At 40.0% G+C, this 25,237-nt stretch overlaps 1 protein-coding gene across 3 annotated transcripts in view; it reads left to right on the forward strand.

Moving 5' to 3' along the window:
• megf10 (multiple EGF-like-domains 10) overlaps positions 1-25,237 on the forward strand; it is a 94,461-nt gene that overhangs the window by 8,236 nt on the left and 60,988 nt on the right. For all 3 annotated transcript variants that reach the window (XM_044173376.1, XM_044173373.1, XM_044173374.1), the window contains exons 2-5: positions 6,172-6,307; positions 9,794-9,895; positions 10,499-10,599; positions 13,434-13,526. In XM_044173376.1, the coding sequence (XP_044029311.1) occupies positions 6,189-6,307; positions 9,794-9,895; positions 10,499-10,599; positions 13,434-13,526 (415 nt within the window). In that variant the 5' untranslated portion in view covers positions 6,172-6,188. The remainder of the gene's footprint in view (positions 1-6,171; positions 6,308-9,793; positions 9,896-10,498; positions 10,600-13,433; positions 13,527-25,237) is intronic.

Consider the following 25,237-nt stretch of genomic DNA (forward strand, 5'->3'; position numbering starts at 1 on the left):
AAATAAATATTGGTCCGTGGCCTGAGTGCAGCCTTTGTCTGGCCTTGGAGAGACTTCAGACAGCAGGTCTCGGTTCCTGGCAGTCTTTTGTGAGCGGACAGAGAGGCGTCAATACTGTGCTGCCTGGAACAGTGTATCAAAGTTGTGCAGCCCAGCCTAATCCGCTCCATTAGGGATTGTGTGTCTGGAGCCCTTTCACACACACAACATGGTCCTTGTTTGTGCAGCAGTGCAGTTGTCTTGGCTGGGGAGGGTTTCAGCATTGGTGGCTGCAGCTGTGCCCTCTCTTTGCTCAGTGAAACCAGAGAGGACTGGCCCTGCAGGCCCATAAACCGCCTGCACAGACATACTGTGAGCAGCCATACAGCCACTGAACACATCATGCAGGCTTCCTCCATCAACCAACATTTTCAAAAGGAGGCTAGCCAGAAGACACCGGGTTAACCTTGTTGGCCTCTAGAAGTTGAGCTCGCTCAGCACAGAGAGATTAATCAAGCAGCTGGAGTAATAAAGTGGCCATATCGTGTGCTGTTGTCACCAGCTGTTTCTGCACCATTTAAGGAAGAAGACCAGACATATTTACTGCAGACCTTGGCACTGACAAATCCTAAAGATTTAGGATATTATTAGGATCCTACTCGTTCTGCGGTCCACACAATACATAAAAGCATGAAAACAGATAAGACACTTAAAGACAAAACAGCCACAAAGATCCCTCCAGAGATTTAAGTGATTCTTTTATACTTGGTACTTTGGATTAGATTTTAGCACTTTTTTTAGTACACAAAGTCTTTCTCATATAATTTTTAACAGTGTGCATGTTCTTTTAATGTATGAACACATATCACTGAAGACTATACCATCCAATTTATTAATATCAAACTTAAGAGTGTGTTTGGATTTCTTTCTAGTCTCTTAACACAATACTCACGTGTCCATATTGAAATTGTTTTTTGGTCGCTGTAATCATTCCTCTAGTCCACACTGACTGTGAAGTGGTGTCTTCCAACGGGGGACAAAATCCACAGTCCTTGTTCTGTGGAAAAAATGCATTTGAAAGTGTAGCTGAAGCTAATACGAGGCTTCAGCAGTTTGAGTTAGACAACTCAAGTGGATATTTTTTATCCTAATAGTAACGTGTAGGTTGAATGCTGATGTTTTGTCCCAGTCTTGTGTTGAAGTCTGTTTCACCTTTGAATAGAGTTTCCTACAGCGCTATACTCCATGGTTCGGGTTAGGGCGTAATTTAGGGTTTGGGCTAAGGTTGGGTTGAGGTTAAAGAGCAACTTAACGCCTCATTTTAGCTTGATCATGCCCTGACAGGCAAAGAACTACTGTTGCAATGACCACTTGACCAGAATCAATTCATAGTGTAATAAAATGACTGTACATACATTAGAATTCTAGTCTATATATTTATAACTAAAAAAGTGAGCTACTCTCTACTCTTTTTGCTGAAGACAACAGGTTAGGGTCAGAGTCAGAGCTAGGTTCAAGATAAGATTAGGGGAAACACAAATTGATGGGGAAAGGAACTTCAAGACAACACTGGCAACAAGCTCAGCAGGGAAACACTGTCCAGAGAAACAAAGAGGGAATTTTGTACTAAAAAGGCTGTAGCTTTGTAAGATACCCACATAATGTTTGTAACTCGTACTACTGAAGCATCATATTGGCTTCAGTTGAACTTTAGACCTTTTCATTACAAAGTGACCATGTCATGACTATGAGGAGGAGCAATTATATCAACCAATACGGTGTAGTCCCTCATTCGTCCAGGAGTGTTCCATCGTGGAAAAGGTTTCAGTCGTAGTCATCTGGACAAGGCGTTTCGGCTCCCATCCGGAAGTCATTCCCAATTGAGAATGACTTCCGGATGGGAGCTGAAATGTCTTTGTGAAGGACACACAAGGATTGGGTTTTGTGTCGTCCTGCTCCCTGAATACACGTCAGCTCTGGGAAGTCAATCAGTTAGTTACACTTATAGCAACACTGTTATTACAGATTCATGGTGATGGTGATTTTAGATATATGAAATTATGTTGAAAAGACGAGATCTGACTTGCCTTAGTGGTAGTGTTGACCCATTTAAACTTCAGGGGCTAGGCTGGGCTAGACATAGGCCAGTTGTGCTTTTAGAGCACCCACGTAAATTAACCCTGAAACCAAGAATGCTCAGTTTAGCAGTGGTGTGGCATTTGAACAATTTGTGAGGAACCCCATTTGTCTAGATAATAGTGCAGGAGCAGGTATCTTCAAGAATGATGACTGAACTTGTACTCTTTTCATCCTATTTTGTGAAAACCTAGAGAAAAGAAAAGAGATTTTCTTTGCCACAGAAGAGCCGTGCTCTGTTCACTCTTTTGCCACCACACCACTAATACCTAGTGCACACTAGAGGATTTTCAAATCTTAACCGATTTTAAAAAAGTGGGAGCCCACAGACATAACGTCAGTTTTAACCAATTTTTAATATTTTAATCGTAAGAACGCATACACCAGACGATTCAGTCAAGACGTAGGACCACACATTAAACGATTTCAGTGTGGCAATTCCAGAGACTTGGGATCTCGCAGAAACTCGCGTGTTCAAACGTGACTTAAGAAAAAACCAAACATGGCAGCTGGTTGCACTTGTGTGTGCTATGTTTTGCACCGAAAAACAAAAAAAAGACAAAACTGAATAAAGTCATGGAGCGCAAGCAAGTACACACATAAAAGCACAGACTGTTTCTGTTGACACAAGCTTATGAATTGGCAGCGCAGTGAGCCGCTCTTGTTAAAAGTCAACCTAGCTCACCCAGCAGTTGATCTCTCTCCCTGCAATCATCCGGTCAGCTCGCTCTCATTGGCTATTGCAGGTTTCTGCTCAGTATTCCGTCGCTGTTCCTTTCACACTACAGGATTTAATTTATGCTTACAAATCGGGGAGACTCTGATCCAGTCGGTAACAATAAGATTATGCCTGTAAACACCTCTCACTACAGGATGATTTGGGCAGATAATCGGTTCTGACCAGCCTCAAATCGGGAACGCCCCCGCGATTGTTGGGAGGGGTGACTCAGACCCGAAAAAACCCCTTTGTGGGGAGTGACTAGGTCAGAGCCTAGATGCCAAATATCAACACTAAATATATAATAATCCATTTCATGTGATTTGAATGACTGAAATGTTACATTGTTAATAGTAACATAATCTTTAAAAAATGGAGTGCGTTGGGGGGGACTCGTGGCCTTTCTAAAATCTTCGCTACGGCCCTGGTACAAACCAAACTCATGGCTGAATATCTACACCAGCACTGAAGCTGAAATATGTTAGAGGGATGAGATATTTCTAGTTTGTTAGTGAAACCCACAGAGAAACCAGCAACCATCTTATTTGCTGCCTGGAAACAGACAAAAAAACAGCTTCCAATAAAAACTACAAGCTTTAAATTATTCAATCCTGCAAGATGCACAGGTAGATTTTTCTCTACCAGCAAATGATGTACAGACAAACTTTGTTCAAACCAACAGAACTTTATTTTAAATTCTAGTGGAGATCCTACAGTTTTGAAAGCAAATATGTAAGGCTGAATTTTGGGGAAATGTGTATAAAATGATATATAATGTAGAATATTTCCATTTTACATTATTATAGCTGCAGCATTCTAGTTTTTATTAGTCTATAGTTTCTATTTTTTCTTGTGAATTCAGTGTCACGATTCTGTTTTTTCTTTTGAAAGTAAATTAACTCAGATGTCGTATCAAACTGTAGAAGCTTTGACAGAAACTGTATGTGCCTCATAAAGTCTTCCTTATCATTATAAGAAGCTTTGAAATAACTAAATAACACCAGAGGACTGTGGAACTATTTGCTTACTGGAGGTCTGTCATTGTGGTAAACAAAATACCACAGATGTGTAAAACAGAACTGAGTATCTTCATATTTGTGGTTACACAACAGCCACTAAAGATAGAACTGTGTTGAATACTGTTGATTATATGACCTAGATTTGTTTTAATCAAACATTTATGTTGCTAGACTAAAGGCACCACTTTGGAAATTGAAGGTTCTCATTGAAAGTGTGTGTGACTAATGTGTTTAGTGGTTAAAGAATGCTACAAATTACAAAGTCTGTAGGTCCTCTCGAATTCTCATTCTGATCAGATTGTTCAAGCAAAAGCAAAGACTTTCGATGAGGAAACGTAAAAAGTAGAAACAAAGTAGAACAAAGAGAAAAGATTAGATGTTACAAATTCAGACTGCGGATAAGCTAAATTCAACATACACAGTGTGCAAAACCCTACAAATATCCTCATACACATACACACAAACCAGAGGTATGGACTCGAGTCACATGACTTCTGATTTCTGTATCTGATTACAAAAGACTTGAAACCCCATGACTGGTGACGTGACTTGGACTTGGAATGACTCGATAGCATGCCTAAGCACAAACATTAAACATTTTATAATACCCAGACTAACAGTGAGTCTACAGCTATGCTAGTGGCTATTTGAGGCAGTATTGACACGCCAACATGTTCACAATGACAACGCTAACATGTGATGTTTAGCAGGTATAATGTTTACCATGTTCCCTATTGTAGTATAGCGTGTTAGCATGCTAACATTTGCTAATTAGCACTAAAGGGGAATGTTAGTTTTGCAGGTATTTGGTCATAAACCAAAGTACTGGAAAAACTGAAATTTTGACCTGATTGTGCTAGAAAGGTTTAAGGGTCAACAAAGTCATTAGAATTCAGCTTGAGGAGAACATAAATGTCTCTACCAAAGACAATCCATCCAGTAGTTGTTGAGATATTTTTGTCTGGACCAATATTGCCATCCCTAAAAAACAGCAAATCAACTCCTCAACAACAGATATACTTTGAATCAATCTGACAGCAGCCAATCACATTGCACAAGAAGGCGTGAAAAGTGTGTTAGTCAGTGCAGAGCAGAAGACAGACAACAGCTTATACATGGAAGAGTGCATTTTTTTTAATGTAAACTGGACCCTGGAGCTTCCCTCAACTATCTACTAACGTTATGTAATAATAATGTGAACACACTGTAACATCGTAGCAGATATTGTATGTTTCACAACCACTGACGCTGTGTCAGCCACTGCCAGTTGCATGCTAACAAACAACATAAACAAATAAAAGATACTAACTACACTTACCATTCTGATACGTCTGCTAGTCACCGATTTTGGTGCACAATAGACTCCTCATCTGCGTCTGACTGGGGCTCAAACATGTGTGGCTGAGTCTCTCTAATGTTTCCTTTGACTCTAGCCATCTTGACACGCATCGCTATCACCGGCACCGGTCAACCTAACAAGCAGCGGTGGTGGGCGGGGCATTCATAGATCCAGAATTTCTCAATGAGGAAGAAAGAGTAGCTGTGCTTCCAGCCCCTTTTCTGAGTTTTTTTTTTTTTGTTTTTTGGGGGGGATAACAATGTTAAACAAATTTGTGAGTATTTTTACATACTTTAAAACGTGTCTAGAGGGGCACTTTAACTTCAACTAAATAGTTAAGAATCAGGACCTCCGGTATTTGCATCTTGTAGCTTGTGAAAAATAATGTGTTAAAGTCAGTCAGCTACAGGTGTTATTTCAATGTGTCAGATACATGTCCAATCAACATTTGATATCTTGATGCTCATTTATTTTCAGGTTTGAGATCTCAATTGAATGTTTGAGTTTATTTTTTTAACTTGTTAAACGTTGAAAGCTGAATCCAATTTGATTAATTAGGGATTCAAAAGGCACACCAGATCATATTGCTTTTAAATGTTATAAAGTTTATTTGAAAGTAAAAACACATTTTAAAAAGCATTTATTGCTTCTGTAAATTTACAGTCCTGTTACGGTGTTCATAATTTAGAATGGTATTGACTTTGGTGAAGGGTGCATAATGGCTTGTTAAAGGCTCAAAACACATAGTTTAGGACATAGACTTGACTTGGGGCTTGTTGTTCTTGACTAAGGACTCCATAGCCAAGACGTGAGACTCACTTGTGACTTGCAAAACATTGACTTTGTCCCACCTTTGACACAAACATACAATACGCATATTTTTTAATGTTTTTTTACCATTGTTTAACTACTATACTAAACTGAACCTTCCGATGCAGACAGTTAACTTGTGTCCTCTTCTCATCCTTCCTTGTCTGAAGGTGCAGCTCTGACTGAGATGGCTGTGTCCCTGCGCTGCCTTAGGACAGTCCTATTGGCTGTGGTCTTCTGTTTCCTGCCTTACATCACTTCCTCCCTCAACCTGGAGGATCCCAATGTTTGCAGCCACTGGGAGAGGTCAGTCACAATAATGCAATCATTTCTTTAAAGGGCTTGGACCTCAGTGGCTGAAGGCTCTGGCTCCCATTCTACTTTTGGAGACTCTAGGAGCTACAAGTAACCCTGCATTCTGAGAGCGCAGTGTTCTAGTAGGGTAATAGGGTACTATGAGCTCTTAAAGATACGATGGTGCCTGACCATTAAGAGCTTTGTAGGTGAGGAGAAGGATTTCAAATTTTATCCTAGATTTTACAGGGAGCCAGTGCAGAGAAGCTAATATTGGAGAAAAATGATCTCCTTTCCTAGTTCTTGTCAGTAAACGTGCCACAGCATTCTGGATCAACTGGAGAGTCTTAAAGGACTTATTCGGGCAGCCTGATTTAAGAAATTGCAAAAATCAGGAACATCCTGACTCAAAATGATGCAGAAAAACTAGTCCATGCATTTGGTACTTCTAGGCTGGATTATTGCAATGTTACATAGGTGAAAAAAGGCTTTCTTTGAAGTTTGTTTTATGTGGAAGTTAAAGGACATATCCTGAGATTCCTTATGGTGGTGCATCACTATTTATTAATCATACTAACGTTTCGGTCTCTCTGGACTATAAATAGTGATGCTGAGCAAGAACAATGTGCGGGATTTCTTTCTTTTTTCAGAAGACGAGAAGAAGAGTTTAACATCAGAAAATTGCACGTCATCCAGGTTTTTATATCCTAAAGGCATGCTTGAAGTTTAGCTAACTGATTGGTTTAAACAACACACCCCCCACCAACACAGCCCCTGAGCTGTTTTAACGCAGCGCTGTTTTAACGCAGCAATGTTTTTATTCTGAATCCTTGCTTAAGTACGTAGCTGGAGTCAGGATGTCGTTAGCCCAGCTTAGCATAAAGACTGGAAGCAGGTGGAAACAGCTAGCTTGACTCTGTCCAAAGTTCAGAAATACACCTACCAGTGCCTCTAAAGCTCACTCATTAACATGTTTGTTTTTTACATTTCTGTTTGCATATAGATTAAACAAACATGAAACAAGGTGTTAATGAGTGAAATTATACCCCGATATTATCTAAAGACCATTCACTGTAAAAGCTTGAAAAAGTGACACATTTTCAAGACAAATTGTTGTTTGTCTGATTTCCGAATTAAAAGTAAGCTTGGAAATCCATTAAGTGAGATGTATAAGAAGAAAGGTGGAGGCAGATTTCCCAGCTATATTGCCTTTCACTGACTAATCTGAGGAAACAGCTGCATACGCACTTAGAGCCTCCCTCTGTGTTGTCCTGAAGACTGATTACAGAGAAAGATTCAGAGAAAGACAAGACAGTGAAGAGCAGAGGATGATCTGAGACACACACAGTTTATCAAGTTAATGATAATGAGGCTTCTTAAGAGTCTCACCAAGTTCTTAAGATTTTTGGGAAAATTGTGGCACAAAGCGAATGAATTTGCTGTGCTTTTTCTGAACAATGGTAATTTAAAAAAAGTCAGTCAGCAGGAGAAAGCAGGAAAAAAATGCTTATTGTTGAAGGAACTTATGTTCTGGTATGAGTAAAAACAAAGAAAACAATTACCTTTTTTTAAAGGTTTTTTGCTGGTGTTGTTCAGATAACCACATGACAAAAAGTTTACCACAAAAAAAAGTTTACTGAAAAGAACTATGTAAATAGACAGCTCTATTTAAAACCAAGTAAATTTTCATTCATTTATTATTGCCGACTTTATTCTCCACATATGTTGAATTGTTGCTTGCCTGTAGACACATTTCACATTTTTGCATGTTCAGCTATGTATGCCATGCAGTGACTAAAAGACAATTAGTTGGAATTGATTATCTGGAAATGTGCTAATTGATTACCATCTCTATTTTCCCTATAATTAGAACCAAATTGCATAGTTTTTTCCAGGAAATGTATTGGAGATGATAAGGAAATTATTCAGAATTTACAAATGCGTAAAATAAAGCTTTGCCAATTAAGTCTTTAAAAATAAATATCTGCTGCTTTGGGCTGTTTGAAGAACTTCTCCAGGAATTGTCTTCCAAGTTACCTTGTAAATGTGAACAAAAAAGAATAATTGAAAAATGATTTACTGCAATGAGCTTTAGATTTGTAGAGGCATAAAATTCACAGTTAACTTATGAAACTTTAATTAAACCAGTCTTCACTACATAATTACCTGAACATTTGCTGTTATTATGGGAGGTAAATATGAATGGGCGGTGAACATTCCTGCAACAGTTAGTAGACAGTAGTCAGTGCAGATAGTTAAACGATCCTGGGAACTCTTTTGCCCTGAATGACGCCTGTAAGGTCCCAACAAGTGCCAAAAACCTAATGGTTCATTTTAGGTGATAAATTAGAGATGGTTTATTATATTTAATTGATATGCTGAGATTTGAACTGGTGCAGCTTCCTGGAGTAAGCTCTGCCTGAGAATAAAATAAAGTCAGGGGAAATAAAATCTGTAGTATTTGTTGGGGCCAAGGTTGGATTTCGTTTGACCCTGGCTTCTAACAGTAGTTGCAAATTGAATCATTTTTATGTAATAATGGTAGTGATTGAAAATTAATCTGTAACATTTTTTATAATCAATAGTTTATTTATAAAGCACAAATGTTCTGTACAAACATTCTCTGGTGTCAGTTTCTCCAATGTGAGGATTTGCTTCTGTTTATATCACTGTCATTGGGTTTAGGTTCATTTGATTTTTCACATTGTCACAAAAATAATAGTTGAAACCCTTGTTTTACTGATATAAGTGTGAAACTGAGTTCAGTCAGTTGACAGAAAATGTATCAGTGATTTGGTAATCGATTTGTCTTATAAGTAATGTATCATGAACTCAATCAAAATACCAAACAACCTAAATACATTTTATTCAATGTGAGGATTTGCTGCTTTTCTCTGTTTCATATCCTTTATAAACAGAATATTTTGCAGAATTTTGGCTAAACTAAATAAACCATGTGAAGACTAACTGTTATTGGCACATAACAATACTTTAACTGATAATAAAAATAATCATAAACTGCAGCCAAAAGTGATACAGTAAGTAACTGAAGTGAAAAATGCATTCAAAGAGTCTGTGGTAAGACCAGCTCATGAGGCAGTCATAAGGTAGTTTTTGTCACCGCCCCCCCCAAAGTCTTATTGATTTGCCTGTTAGACACAATCACTCAAGTCTTTATACAATGCTCACTAATGGAAGCCACAGAAATGCAGGGCCACACAGAGTGCAGTGGGTAGTGGTACACAGAGCTTACTGGAGCAGAGGGACACACACACACACACACACATAGAGAGCTTAATGATGCCCCGATTCCAACAGTCACTGGTTAGTGGAGGCAGAGCAGAGGTGTTTGTCAGCTAACGGGACCACAGGGGACTCCTGTTGGATAAACATGGGTGGTAGGATGTCATGCATGAATTCCCTGCGCACACACACACACACACACTGATTCTACTCATGTCCGGTCTCTCTCTCCTCTCTCTCTTCCTGTGGTTTCAGTTACTCAGTGACCGTGCAGGAGTCGTACGCCCATCCTTTTGATCAGATTTATTACACCAGCTGCCCCGACATCCTCAACTGGTTCAAGTGCACCAGACACAGGTGAGGACCACATCACTGAGGCCTGATACAGACGTGTGTGTGTGGAGAGAATGTTGGTTTATTGACCATACAACAGTTTTTGCATGCTTTAGCCTATTTACTGTATGGTATATCTACCATCTGTTCATTTATACCTGCTTATCCAGTCCAGGGTCGCATGGGGCTAGAACCCAAAACTGAACATATTTAATCCTCAAACCTGGAAATACTGTTAAATTGACCCGAAAGGTTCACCATGACTAACTGCACAGTCTATTGTGGTTGTTGATGCTATCAGCTGCTTCTAGAGAAAAAGAAGAAACTAATTCTTCACATACTCCTAAGTAGAGTAAGGTACTGTGTATTAAAAGTCTTTACTTAATTAGGCATGATTATGATTTATAACCCAGACTGGTTTTGGCGTCAGTGGGTCTTCATTCAGGACAGAGTTAAAAAAGATTAATGATAGCTGGTTCCATACATAGACAATCCACTCCACTCCAAATTTTATATCACGTGATGAAATGAGCACAAACTAAACAGCATTGGGTGTATGCCTCTAGTAGCATTTCCTTTACAGAGTGCCTGATCCTGTATGTGACCTCACTTTCTGTCTGTGTGCAGGGTGAGCTATCGGACAGCGTATCGCAGAGGGGAGAAGACCATGTATAGGAGAAAGTCCCAGTGCTGCCCAGGCTTCTACGAGAATGGAGAGATCTGTGCTCGTAAGTATTTTCACACACACACAGTTTCACAATCACCACTGTCAAATCCATAAACAGTCGCATTGTCAGACAGTGGTCCTAAACTTATTGATACACATTCAGCTTAACTGACACCATTCAAACTTGATTAAAAATGTTAAGTATAAGGATGGATAGATTATCATATTTTCTATCTTGTGTGTATGTCAAATACTGACAACCAAAATGATGATGTGGACAAGTATTGTACAGGGGTAAAAGGTTTAACTAGATACTGAAGGTGCTGATGCTCAGACAAAATATGTCATTGGGCCGCAGTTAAGATGTTGCTGAATATATTACTGTAAGCCAGAATTGTATGGAGTGTTCTGCGTGACTAGATGGATTTGGCTGGGTGGTTATTAGTCTGTTTAAAACAGACATCATATAAAAGTTATGTTTTAGTAGTTCATGGCAAACAGAAGGTGTGCTTGTGTACCTATATGAATGGAATTCTCATTGTTTTTCAACTCTTTCCACTCACACACCCAACTATTCAAATATATCAAAATGGAAACGCAGCATATGCAAACATGATGTGTTTGGATATTGCTGTCAGTTTCACAAGCAAAACCAAATTAATGATTAAAACCAAGCCATAATTCAAAACAAACAAGACTAGTTATTGAAGTCCTTGTTTTAAACATATGAAGTCTGGTCCCATTTATTGCAGAACAGGTACTTAATATGTGATTTTGCAAACATTTACGTCATTTTGTGACATACAGACAGGTGACCAATTTCAAAGGAAAAGCCTGGATAAATGAGTGGAGTAATAAAATAAATGCATAATGCAGATCACTGAATAGTTTGAGTATTACAATGATGTGAATCATATGCTATGGCTTTCAGTCACCACACCTCAACCCTGCGGGAGATTTTGGAGCAACGTGTGATTACATACTGCATCTACATGCTGAGGAAACTGGGAAACATAGTTCAGTTGAATGACTGTCACTTGTCAGAAAAACAGAAGCTGTGTCTTCTACATGTGTTGTTTTTACAGTGACTTTACTTGCCATTGAAGCTACTGCGCACCCCCCACCCTCTTTGTCAGTAGCCAGCAGGCAGTGACAGGTGTGAAGAGTGGCCAGTGGCAAAAACAACTGCTGTTCAGCAGCAACAGTAAAAGAAAACATTATGTTAAAACACAGCCTGCTGTTATGATGGTGGAAGTAGTTGGTTATTTAAAAAAAGAAGTCATATCTGTGTGCTTTGGTGGAGATGGAGACCACAGTTTGATTCATGCAGGGGCTGTGATGATGTGCCCCGGGAGTTCAGAGGGGAATTTATTTTGGTGTGAAAAGGCTCTGTTGTATAAGCAACTATCACATGCTGTTCTGAGAATCTCACTGAGCTTCTTGACAAAACACTGCAGGAGGAGGAGGATTTACCAGATGCTTCAGGCAGCATGGCCTTTCCAGATGGGATTCAGATTGGAAATTAAGTCAAATTCCATTAAGGTTAAATTTAGTACTTTTTCTTTGGAGGGAGTCAGTTTTACACACTAGAATTTCAAAAAATACTGCGAAGCCTAGTTAATTAAATGGGTTTGTTTATTTCAAAGTGTGATGGTTCACTGATGGAAGATGTAGAGATTTTCAGTGGAAAAGCTCTGATAAATCACTGCTGTTTGGTGCTGAGCAGTTAGTGTACAGACAAAGACTTGCAGGTGAACATAGTGGAGCATTTAGCAGCTAAAGAGCCAGATATGTCTCTCAGGAGTTGGTAGAGACCAAAACAGAGATAAAAGGAGACTGAATATTAGACTTACATTGATCAGGTGGATATAAACACCACCCTTATTTATTATTCTTTTTGTTTTGATTAGTTTTTGTAACTGTGAAGCACTTTTTAATTCTGGTTTTGATTCAAGGGAGTGTTGTTTGCCTTGATGTTACAATATCACTTACCCAGTGGTAGCAGTGAAAAGAAATTATGGCCTGGATGCTTGTTGTGGCTTATGATAGCTTGTGCATTTTTTCTGCACTTAACATCATATCGCATTTAAGTCTGGCTGATTGCTCCCTATTATTTGAGGCTTGCTTAATAATTTTGTTGAGTTGCTTTAGGTCAAACACAGACCGGTTACCAAAACACAGAATTAAACCTCCTGTAAGAATACTTTCAATAGTGCACAGATTGAAAGTGCACTGGTATGCAGTCAGTCTTACCAGACCAGTTAAGTGGTGCTTAAGAGTGCTAGAAATCTGTATGCAGAGAAATTTAAACCGTTAACAGATATATCATCATTGATGACTAAAGTCAATGACCACTTCTTTGGTGCTCTATATATAAAAAAGTTTTACTTACTTACTTACTTACTAATAAGTCAAATAAGTTGTTTTGAACTTGTCCTGAAGTTCTGCCACCAAGTGGCCAAACAACAACTGACGATTAATGCTTTAAGCAAGTAAGCCAGTGTAAAATCAGCACGGTATTTGTATTTTATTCATATTAAGGAGAGAACACGCTTCCTCAATCTGGGTATTTTCCATGAAAATCGTTTAGAAAAGAAAACAATGATTGTTTAAAAGTAGGTTAGTGAAGTTATAACTGAAGTGGTCTGATCCTGTTTTGGATTAAGTCAAGTTGAGTCTTCAGACATGGAAGTCTTAAGTAAGCAAGTCTCACAACAGAGTCCAAGTAGAGTTGGAAGTCCTAATTTTACGACTTTAAGTCAGATTCAAGTGTCACGTCTTAATTTTACAGCTCTGTTAAAGGGAAAGAATAAATTGAAACTTTCATTTAGTTAAACTTTAGTTAAAAGTCTTTGACTGTACTGATGCCTGTCTTCCTGTCTCCTCCATGTCCAGCTCATTGTGCAGAGAGCTGTGTTCACGGCCGTTGTATGGCCCCCAACACCTGCCAGTGTGAGCCGGGCTGGGGGGGCTCCAACTGCTCCAGTGGTAAGTCATCCAGCTGTTGCTGTCTGTGAGCAGTTATTTCTTTGTGTGTGTGACTGTGGTTTTCTGTGAAAGCACTCTGAACTCACAAGAGGAAAAACAGACTGTGGTATCGTCTTACTGACTGCTGCACTGTAATACAGTCAGACACGCCACAGGAGCAAAATACACATTTTTGTTTTTCTTTTTTTTTGCCACATGCATACATACATACATACATATGTATATGTGTTATTTACTACTTCAGATTCACTACATTGCTTTTACTTTCACTACATTTGACAACAAACAGTTTGCAGATTGACATTTTGTATCCAAAATTAGCATATAATAAGCTATATATTATCTTATAAAATATATTGTACAGTATAAAGTAATCAAAATTAGCTCCACCCCAACCAAACATACATACTTAACTTAAAGGAATGGTTCAACATTTTGGGAAACATTATTTGCATTATTTCTGAGAGTGAGTTGAAGACTAATATCAATATATCCTAGAGATGTGAGATTGGTATCCATCTGAACATCTCACTCTCAGAAAGAAAGAAAATATGTGTATTTCCCAAAATGCTAAACCATTCCTTAAAGTAAAGGACCTGAATTTTTCATCCCCCATTGTGTGTAAATACAATAAAATATGTTATGTGCTGATCTTCATAGTATTAGATGTATTTGTTTATTGTTGCCCTGCTACTGTAGCACTGGGGTCCTGAGTTGCCAATCTGTTTTTCCAACATTTTGTTTCAGAGGTATTTTCTAGAACTACTGACCCCTAATAATTTTGGTGACTGCCTGATCTATCTCCTATCATCATCATCAGTAAAAATCCCATGACATGGTAACTCTAAACTATAGGCCAGATTTTAATATAGTTTGCAGTGGATCTTCATGGTCCCTGAGCATTAATCCTAATGGTAACTTCCTGGCCATCATTAAACCACAGTGTTGACTGTTATGAACCCTTGTCTGCCAACACCGGCTCTCCATCTGTGCTTCCTTCACTGTGGTCTGGCTAAACTCAACAGGCACTCACTGAAGGCTGATATTATTTTTCAATTGAATTAGGCTGCACAGTAGCTCAGTTCCATCTTTCATTCAGACATCAACATGATTCATGATACCCATTTCACTTTTGGCCAGCTGCGAGTAGCTTCTTTATTTCCGCAGCAGCATTGCATTATGGGACAATTCAGGAATTTGTCCATTCAACAATTTGTGTATTTTTGGTTTATTTTTCAAGTGTAAATGTACTGCATTTCCAAACATGAGTAGAGTCTTGTAAGCAACATCTTTTTGATGTTGCTACACAAAGAATCTAAGAAATTTTGAAAAATTATACAGAAATTATACGGAAAAAAAGCAATGGAAAAATTATTATTCCATTGCTTTTTTTCTGGGTGAGACCATACCTCTTAAAGGTCCCATTAAATAGTATCATTACATCCTTAATGTTCCCCTTGAACACCCTGTTTCAAAAGGAAATACATCACATTAACAAAGATTTGGCTGCAATAATGGAAATGTAAGATCCAGTGTTTTTGGAGCTCGACCCATACTAGGGACTAAAAATCACCATATCTCTGCTGCTGCTGCTTTGATGTTGACATTCTTTTAAGTCTTTCCCTTTGAGAACTTTTATTAATCATTTCCTCAGTGGAGAAGATACCCACTGATGAAGTTAGCGCTGGAATTTAATTTGCATCAATATTTTTCTTTTCACTTTAATATCACTTCTGTGAAGTGCTGCCACACTTCTTAAGTGTGGCAGCACTTATGAAGTACTTTGTGGATCCTCTTTGATGTGTTTAAATGGTTTTGACACAACTCTAGAACTTCAATTCAGGCTAATGTTAGCGCTGCATATCTGCCACAGTGGAAGCTTGACCTCATCAGCACATTAAAACTAAGTTGTTTGTGTTTGGGGCCTTTAATAGCCATTGGTTGAAACATGAGTTATTTTGTTTGCACCAAAGTTGTAGACAGTGTCCACTCAGTGTCTGTGTAAGGTTTTTTTCTTCTTATGAGCCTGTGAATGTGTCTCCACGCATGCCTATATGCTGATATGCATGAGGAGCCCACAGGGTGTGCCCCTGCTGTCTTCAGTGTCAGCCCGTAATAAAGGAGCTTATTGTTGTGTCTGGGCCCCAGGCTGGGCCCCACTCGGCCCATCCTGTCTGCTCTCACACACTCTGCACTCATCTGTTAAAAAGAAGGTTCCATGAAGTCATCAGTGTTGTGTATCCCTTTTTTCCGCAATGTTTCTGTTTATTTATTAAGCAATGAGCAAAACTGGTTATATCATCATACATATTGTACAATAATAAAAGTTGGGATAAAGTGAGTAATGTTTGCTAAAAACTACAGTGACCAAACAGGAGGAAATAGTGCATTTGTTGGACTAATCATGCACTGCTGAAGTGAGTATTTATGACAGCAGTACAGTGTATGTGGGACTGAGTCAAAATAAACTACAGTGTGTGTGTTCATGGAAATGAAGGAAGATGTCACCCAGTGCAACAGTGTGGCTCACTGATGTGTTTTTAATAGTTTTTAGATAGTTTGTGGATAACAATGGAGCTCTATGGCACAGAGGAATAAGATATATCAGGCTTTGGATAGACAATACTTTTTAGGAGGATACAGTCATTGTTGTTTTGGCTCTGCACATGGGGTTTGTTGTTAATAAGAAAAATGTATAACATCACCAAACAGATCCTTTAAGGTCTAATTAAAGGGCAGATGTTGTGAATATGTAAAGGAGTCTTTTCAAATGTTCCCATTGAGCCTAAATACTGTATCATACTGGCTTATTCTAACTCAACTAGGTTCTCATCGTTGACCCAAAACCATGTTACTAGAGTCACCAAGTTTAAAAATTGAGGTTTTTAAACTACCTTAAACTAACTTTCAAAGTAACTGTAGCTCAGTGTATCAAAACAGATATATACAGAGCACCACATCATCCTATCTGTTAACTAGTACGTTTCCTCAGTTTAGTGTCTCTTAAGCATAATCTCTTCCTCCCCAATAACCACTGGTCTGTGCAACCCTGTCTCTTAGAAATTATGTTTGTATATTACTAAAGTGTTTTCATACTTACGTTGTGTTGACAATATAATCGCTGCCTAGATTATGTTCAGAAACAACATTTCTTTTAGTGAATGAAACAGTACAGTTATGTACCGCGCTGGAGTTGCAAGGAGGTGGTTGAGGTGGATGGCGGCCGTACAAAGTGCAGGACTGTGACACCAGAATCCAGGGTTTGCATCCAGACTCCTGTGGTTAGGTAACAAAAGCACTTGATTGTAATTTCAGTTAAATGTCAATAACATAACCATAAAAAAGTTGAATAATGCTGTAGTCACCACAAGTGGACAGTGTATTGCAAGACTGCCTATTTTGGCAGGAAAAAAATGAATAGGTTGTCAGTGAAAATTTTACTGATACGTTCCATATCAACATTTTTGCGACTTGCTGTTAATTAACAACATTTCTTCATTATGTTAATAGAAAACGTAATTCGGTCGGCATTACATTTCCCTCAAAAACGTATTTGCTGTTGCTAATTAGTTGTATATAAATGTAATTTCTAGGAGACAGGGCTGGTCTCTGGGACAATAAGTCAGCCAAGTCAGTCCACAGATCAATAGCAGGCTGAAGCCCAGACAGACCACTTCAGTGTGATAGAGTGGCCCACTGACTGATGTGTTCATGTCTGGTAGAGACATGTTGGGGATGTTCTCAGTCATTCATGAGAGAACAGGTTTAATGGCACTGAACTTGTGATTGTTTAATATTTTGAATGTATTTTGGACATTTGTATAAAATGTTTGTTGCTTTAGGAGGAAAGAAAATATCAATATACAGTAACATGACAGTACTCTAATCTACATGTTTTACTTGAAATGTTTAAGTGGAGAACTGTCTGTGTGTGTGTATATGTTTTTCTTTGAAAAAGCATATATTGGGTCAGTCACTTACAGCATTCAGCCACTGTTCATTCACTCCTCCTTCACTAACATGTCTTTAATTTCCTCAAGAGCCACCAAAGACTGCTGATGCATTGACTGTGTTTTATAGGTCAGTGGGCCCCAACAATATGTCTGAGGAACAATTTGGGGGTCAAGAACAGGAAATGGGGGAAGTTCAGGGGCAAGCAGGAATAATAGGAGAAGAAAACTGTGTGGTAGGAAATGACCTGGGGCACTGGAGCTTGTGATTTAGTACACATGATAACAGCACAAGATGCTCAGGAGGCCCCAAGTTCAGCTATGATATTATAGCAACAACAACACTGTATATCTTAATCTATGTAAGATCCTCTTTTTTGTGTTTTAACCTATAGCCCTACAGTACTTAACTTTGTCAAGCTATTGTGACCTGTTATTGGTCTTCACATGCCAATCATTTCATAAAATAAATAAATGTATTTATTTTAGTCTTCAATTCACCTTTTACTTATTTTCATTTTATTTTTCAACTACTTAGTCTTCCCATTTTCTAACTGTGTTGCTAGCTAGCTTACCTGAAAATAGTGGTAGCTAAACACACTGAGCACTAGCCTTCTCAGCTAGCTACCTAGCATCAGTTAACTTTAGTTATAAAACTACACCAGTGCAGGTAATTGTTAATAATTTTAGCATACTGCTAAAGGGACACTCTTTTAACTGTGAAGCATTTTAGCTGGCAAGCTAACACTAACCAAGTTAGCTGGCTATTGAGTTTTTGACTTGATGATGTGTGATTCAATTCAATTGTATTTATGTAGTGCCAGTTCATAACAGAAGTTATGTCATTGCACTTTTCATATAGAGCTATTCTAGACCGTACTCTTCATAATATTTACAGAGACCTAACAATTCCCATCATGAGCAAGCACTTGGTGACGCTCTAGGTGGGCGGCCATCAGAGAGAGAGAGAGAGAGAGAGAGAGAGAGAGAGAGAGTGAGTAGTGGTAATAAAATAATAGTGATAATAAGCTGAAACATGGGGGCAGTAGGAGGCCCACAATCGATCCAGACTCTACAGCTCAGAGGCAGAAATACCTGCAAGAAGCGACAGAAGGAGGTGAGAAAGCACAAAAGGGGCTCACCTGAGCCAGCCCTAACTATAAGCTTTATCAAAGAGGAAAGGCTTAAGCCTACTCATAAATGTGGTGATGTGTCTGCGTCCCAAACTCAAACTGGGACGTAATTCCACAGGAGAGGAGCTTGACACCTGAAGGCTCTGGCTCCCATTCTACTTTTAGACACTCTAGGAACCACAAGTAACCCTGCATTCTGGGAGGATATAATAAGGAATTGAAAGCAATAATCCAGCCTAGAATTAACAAATGCATGGACTAGTTTTTCAGCAAGAGGGAGCCAGGACTACAGGTCAGAGGGGAGCAAGCGGCGGCTCCCCAACCAGAGATTCGGTACGAAGCCCCAAGTGAAATCACGCTGAACGAGGCAGCGACTGACCTGAAAGATAAGATCATGGCGAGGATGAATACAAGGCAACCCCAATGCCAATTACAACGGCTGAGTGAAGTACCATCAGAAAGTCTCCTAGAAGATGTGAATGCAGCATTGAGAGCGATCCCTACCACAACCATCACTGAAACCAATGAGCTGATATACGCCTCAGCAGCAGTGATCCTCAAGATGCTTGGGTACAAGAGCAACCATGGGAGCCATGAGAAACAGTACCCACCATGGAAACGAAGGCTGGAGGCAAAAATCAAGCTCCAAACACACTGAATCATACATTTCCCATGATGCAACTCAATAGTGTCTCATTAGTCGCTCCCTGCCTGGTAGACACCTGTCTTTCAAACTCCACACCTCCAGTTTGTAACTCAGGCTTTCTGTTTTAAATTTGCAGTCTCAAAGCCCAAGCTGAGATAACCCTATCATCCCTATGACATCATCAGAGTTATTATTGTAATATGACAATAAAACTCACAGACACACATTCCCGCTCAGCATGGAAAGCTGGAGGAATGCTACAGATGTTTTTTCTCACTGGGAATCCTCCATATCAGTGTGAAAGGCGTTTTCTGTTCCCATGAGTGCAACATGCCTGGCAGACTGGGTAATCACTAAATAAATGGAAAAACATCCTGGTCCCAGTCTCTCCCCAGTGTGGACAGTCAAAGCTGAGCCTCAACAACTGGCAGCTCAAGTTACTGGCTGAAGGCTTTTTCTCTACTTGACCGACTAGTTTCGTTGACTGCAGTAGATAATGACTCATGTCTCACTTTTGAGATTTTTTTTCTCCATGATGAACATGTTGTAAAAAACATGGGATCCTGCCTGAGACTGTGATGCATACAGCCATGTGACCAAACCCTGGCAAAGTGCAGTCTCTTTTGTTCAAGGCCATCTTGAATAGACCGATGAAAGAGAACAGTCTGTTCTCCGGCATGCAGATGAGAAGCCCCAAGCTCCTGGAGTTTGGCCTTTCTTCAATCTAGGTCAGTTTTCACAAAGGTACCAGGATGACAGATTTGAATGCAGGAGGCATGTGCATCTTAGTATCTCTCATCTCCTCTTTCTCTTTGTCCCCCACCCCTAACCCCTCAGTCCACACCACTGTTTGTCACACAGGGCCAGACTGCCAGAGGAAAAGGAAGTATGCACTTTTTATCAGGTCAGAGTGAAGCAGGCTAATGCAGGAGGAATGAAAGGAGCACTTGAATAACTTCAAAATGGTAGAATGGTTGGAGATGGCCGTGTTACTCTGCATGCTGGGCACATAAACACCAGGCTGTGTTTATGTAGTAGAAGAGAAGAGCCTGAGCTCAAAGGAAATTCATTATATTTAAACAAAAATACAATCTTTATGGCACCTTTATGGCATCTTTATGAATAATTATGGCCTATAACAATAATGTAAGTGACCAAAAACAAAAGTCTCAGCTTAAGGTCCACTTACTAGCGTTTTCTGGAGCTTTCAAACTCATATCCATGACAGTATATTACTCATCTGGACCAGAAAACCAGAAAAAGCTAATGAGTAGGCACTGAGTAAAAAAAAAATATTTAACTATTAACAAAACTAACAACTTTAACCCATTATCAGTGAGCCAAAACTCAAAGCTGTGCCAATCTGTTTTTATATTAACAGTTGATCAAATGAGTAGGCCTATGTGTAATGTGAAAGGGGTCACTTGTAGTGATAAACCCACATAGACTCACCACCAACTTTGCAGTTCTCCTCAGCTCTACAGAGCTTTTACCCTCTTGTAGCTCATTGTTTTGGTTGAGCTGCCAACTCAGCTATTATTAACCTTGTTTCCAGCAGCAGCAGGCAGCTGCTTTCATTGAAAAGGCTCTGAAAACCCACTGTACACTACTTTTGATGCAGTGAGTGAGCACCAAACAGCAGACAGACAAGTTAGCGACTGGCTGGTGAACATACTGTAGTGGAGCATTTAGCAGCTAAAGAGTCAGATAATTTTCTCAGGAGTTGGTAGAGACCATAACAGAGCTAAAGGGAGAGAGAATATTAGACTAACATTCATCAGGTGGATACAAACACAACTCCAAATGAATAATAATGTTGCTCTGTGTCTGCTGAATGTGTAAATAGGCAACTATTTGCTAATATGTTCGGCATAATGAGGTGATAGTATGTCAGTTGTTTCATTGAAAAGGTTTCAGTCGTAGTCATCTGGACACTGTTTTCAGAATCAAGACGTTTCGGCTCCCATCCGGAAGTCATTCTCAATTGTGAAGAAATGGGACGGGAATTAGAAATTTAAGCTACTCTGTGTTACATAAGCCCTGCCCTCAGGAAGGAATCTGCCTGAGTATCTGTTAATAGCTAGTTTCACCTGAAACTGACCAATGTCAGTTGTTGTGCTTATAGCTTGTTCCGCTGCCCCCAAGTGGCCAAGTATTGATAGTATTAATATTATTACTATTATTTATAATAAAATGATAACAGTAATAAATAATAAATAATAAATAGTTAAAATGTAAGTAAGTAAATAATATTATGAAAAGAAAAATTTGCACTATTGTTGTGAAATAAGGGGAGTCAATTAGAATATATGTGAATAAATGTCTGATTTTCATAGAATTTGCTCAAACTGAAACTTCTGAAATCTGACTGGAGAGGAGCACATGGTATAATTATAATTGAAATGCTGTGCTTTTATCATGAAGCAACACATTTGAACAATGAACAAGAAAAAAGGATGTGCGAGACTGTTTGTTTAAGCAAAGCAGAAAGCTTCCCTGGTGCCCCAGACCTTTAGGGGCCTCAAAAACCTTAGATTCACTGTGCATTAATTGGTGTGTGGTAAATTAACACCTGTTAATACAAGATCACCTTAAATTGAAAAGCATCTTGAGATCCTGTCTTGTTGATCTACATTACTGTGATGCATATTACAAATGCATTTTTACATTTTTGGGACTTTGCCTGCTCCCTGTTGGATTTTTTTGCCTTTGTTGGACTGCTTTCCTGATTTTGACCACTGCCTGCCTGACTACCAGAGTAAGCCTTTTGTTCTTAATAAATGATTAAAACTGCACCAGCTCTGCCAGTGTGTCTGCGTTTGGGTCCCTTGTGTTCCCTGTTTCCCTGCATAGCAAAACTGCAACAGTACGATCTGACCAATCATGGACCCAGCAGACATGCCCTGTCCCCACTGGGCCTCAACCACCTCCTTGTTCTGCTCCGGTTGGGCTGCAACCTCCTGCTCTTGAACTGCTGCCATCACCAGTCTCTGAGCTGCAGCAGCCACCAGATCCTACTGGGCAGCAGTCCTCTGAGCCTCCTGAGCTGCAGCTGTCTCTTGTTCCCGAGCTGCAGCAACCCGCTAAGCCTGAGCTCCAGCCACATTGCCGGTCTCCAGAGCGGATGAATCTATGTTGCCGGCCACCAGCTTGACCACCTGAGAGGTCCTGCCTTCGCCGCCGGCCTCCAGAGGGGTTCCGCCTGAGTTGCTCTACACTATACTTTTCTACGTGAAGAAAATGGTGGAATCCGTATCTTTGTTCTGCAGTTATGAAATCGTAATCAAAAATTGTGTTCAGCAAACTTTATAGGCTCGGTCATGGCCGCAGCTGCGCTCCTGTGGATGCAGTCTTCAGAGCACCTCTAAGACCGAACAGTCCATGTGGGTTAAGGGTTACGCAGTCGTTGTGTTCAACAGTTCATAGAGGTAGTGGTGTCAGGGTAGACATTTGAGGCTACGTCTAGGCAGACATCTAACTGTCTAGGCATATCTACATATCACACATTGCACACACAATCCTTCGCTTTGCAGGCAGAAAAGTCATTAATCCGATTCAGAGCATCAAAGACAGTTCTTTGATGCTCTGAATCATCGATGGTGGCATTGAATCACAAAAAAGTAAAAATGTGAAAAACAGAGAAGGAGAGCAGAAGGAAAGGTGTCTAGCAGTTAATTAGACTTGCTCCTTCACAGGATTGGGGCTAGTCTGTGGAATGGTTGCTGATTTGTGTGTGGAAGTGTGGCTGAACAATCAGGAGGCCAATTTCACCTGTAACTTAATGTATTTGTATATTATATGTGCAACAAAGAGAAGCCCAAGGGCAATTACACTGACTGGGTTTTCCTGCTAGGGTGACTACCTGCTCACATGACTAGAAAACATGGTAGTGGTATGGAGTTTGAGACTAAACTGAACCAATTTCGTCCCTTAAGCCAGAAGTTGCAGTTGAAGAGTGAATTGTAAATTGTGAGATTGTGGTCTCTTAATGCATAAATGATCTCAATCTCCACATCATGCCTGTCGGGGTTGAGGTAATGAAGGATGAAATCATCAATGGCTCCTGGGGGAACTGTTAAGAACATCGTCTGGTTTGGTAAGGTTAGTTTAGTGGCTGTATCATGGTGTAGGACATTAAGACTTCGATGGCAGGCTGGGACTCGGCTCTAAGGCCACAAAGGTAACTGGTCACATCTCTGATAAAGGGATTGCTCGAACAAGCCCAATGGATGTCTATTGTTTTAGTGCACAGCTTTAGGTTAGGGATGAGGTAGAGCGAGGGGTCCTCATCATGGGAGTCAATGGTTGGTGGCGTCCTCAGATGTACATGTGTGTTGCCTTTCCAAAAGCCTACATTCAGTACAGACTATAGTTGATATACATTCTGCCTTTCTATAATGGGTAGATTGAGGATGAATCCTATTTCTAGGTTCTTAAGGTCTACAGAGATTGGGATTGCAGTGCCAAGACTGTATGCCAGATGTAATAGTGAAGGTTGCACCATCATGGTAGTAGCATATTTAAGGATCTGCTCAACTAGGTCCAGGGAGACCAGATAGACTGGAATCCTTCTGCTGCTCAAGCTTATGAACAAGGAGCTTACTTCTCTAATGAGTACCTGCGTTAAATCTCTAACTACTCACACACATGTGATGTCTTCCTCGAGGACTTCTGACTTCTAAGGCATGCACAGTGTTATTAAGGAGAGCAGAGCAGAGTGTAAGTTTACAGTGACTATGGTACCCTGGAAGGTTTTGCCCAAGGCTTGTAATTGTTCTTGTTGGAGGAGTCTCTGTTGGATTTCTGGCATTTCTTGGCCCTTGTGTTTTTTAAGTGCGTTGAGGTTGAGTTGGCAGCTGAGAGGCCAATAGAGAACAGTGACCTGATTGCTGACGCTGCAGCGAGCAAACCACCCAGGAACCGTTTTGGGTGATTCCTTCCACTGAGGTCCTCTTCAGTGACCAAAAACGTCTGTAGTTGTTTGAGGACATGGACAGTTGTCTGTCTTGCTCGCTCAACTGTGTCATGAGTCTGGACTATGCTTAGTCTGTAACGTCAATCGTGGGGTAAGCAGATGTGTTTGCAGTACACATTCCAAGGGTCTAGGCGAGCGTAGATTCTGTGGGTGCAGCGGCAGTAATGGGTGATTAAGAGCCCAGATATTCCTTGTAGGACAATACCAGTTGGTGGCCGGGTTCAACCACATCAATACATCAGCTTGACCAGTACAGTCTGTTGGACACTCATCCTTCCCTCAGCTGTTGGCTGTTCAGAAAGGTGACGGGTTGGTGACAAGTTTCAATGACCACTTTCTGGCCTCCAATGTAGCTGCAGAAATGTTCCACAGCCAATATGGTGGTGAGAAAGGCCTTCTCGCAGTTGGAGAATTTGATCTCAACACTGCTCAGAGGCCGACTGGCGTAGGCAGCGGCCCGCTTGTCTGTTGTTAGACCCATGTACTCCACCTTGGTGCTGCACCACTGGCTTTTGGCGATGGCCAATTTAGCCTGCGGCAGTGAGCTGGTTGAGTTTGTGCCTGAACTTGTTCAAGTGTTCTTCGAAGGTCCGGCTCCTCATAAGGATATCATCAACATAGATGAGGTTTCTGCAGGCAGAAAACGTTGGCCACATCCACCATGGAGAAGAAACGGGCTCCTTTCATCTTAGCCAGTTCTTGATCCAGATGGATCATAGGCCAGCGGGAGAGCTCGTTTAGATAAACTTATCAATCAAAATATTTTCTTGGCCGATCAACACTACTTTCAGTAGTTATTATCAAAGCAAGATTGACTGGAATAAAAAAACTTAACAAAAAGAAATTAGGTTTGCTTTCATTAAGGTTAAAATACATGCAACTTAGAGAAAGGAAAACGTCGGAAAGAAAATCTCCAGAGAAAAGGTAAACAAAAAGTAGCAGCGGTTAGGATCTCCTTAGTGATGGAGAGAAAGAATGAAGAGCGATGGACAAAGGCGATCTAATGG

This window comes from Siniperca chuatsi, linkage group LG18 (assembly GCF_020085105.1).
Source record: "Siniperca chuatsi isolate FFG_IHB_CAS linkage group LG18, ASM2008510v1, whole genome shotgun sequence".
Lineage (NCBI taxonomy): Eukaryota > Metazoa > Chordata > Actinopteri > Centrarchiformes > Sinipercidae > Siniperca > Siniperca chuatsi.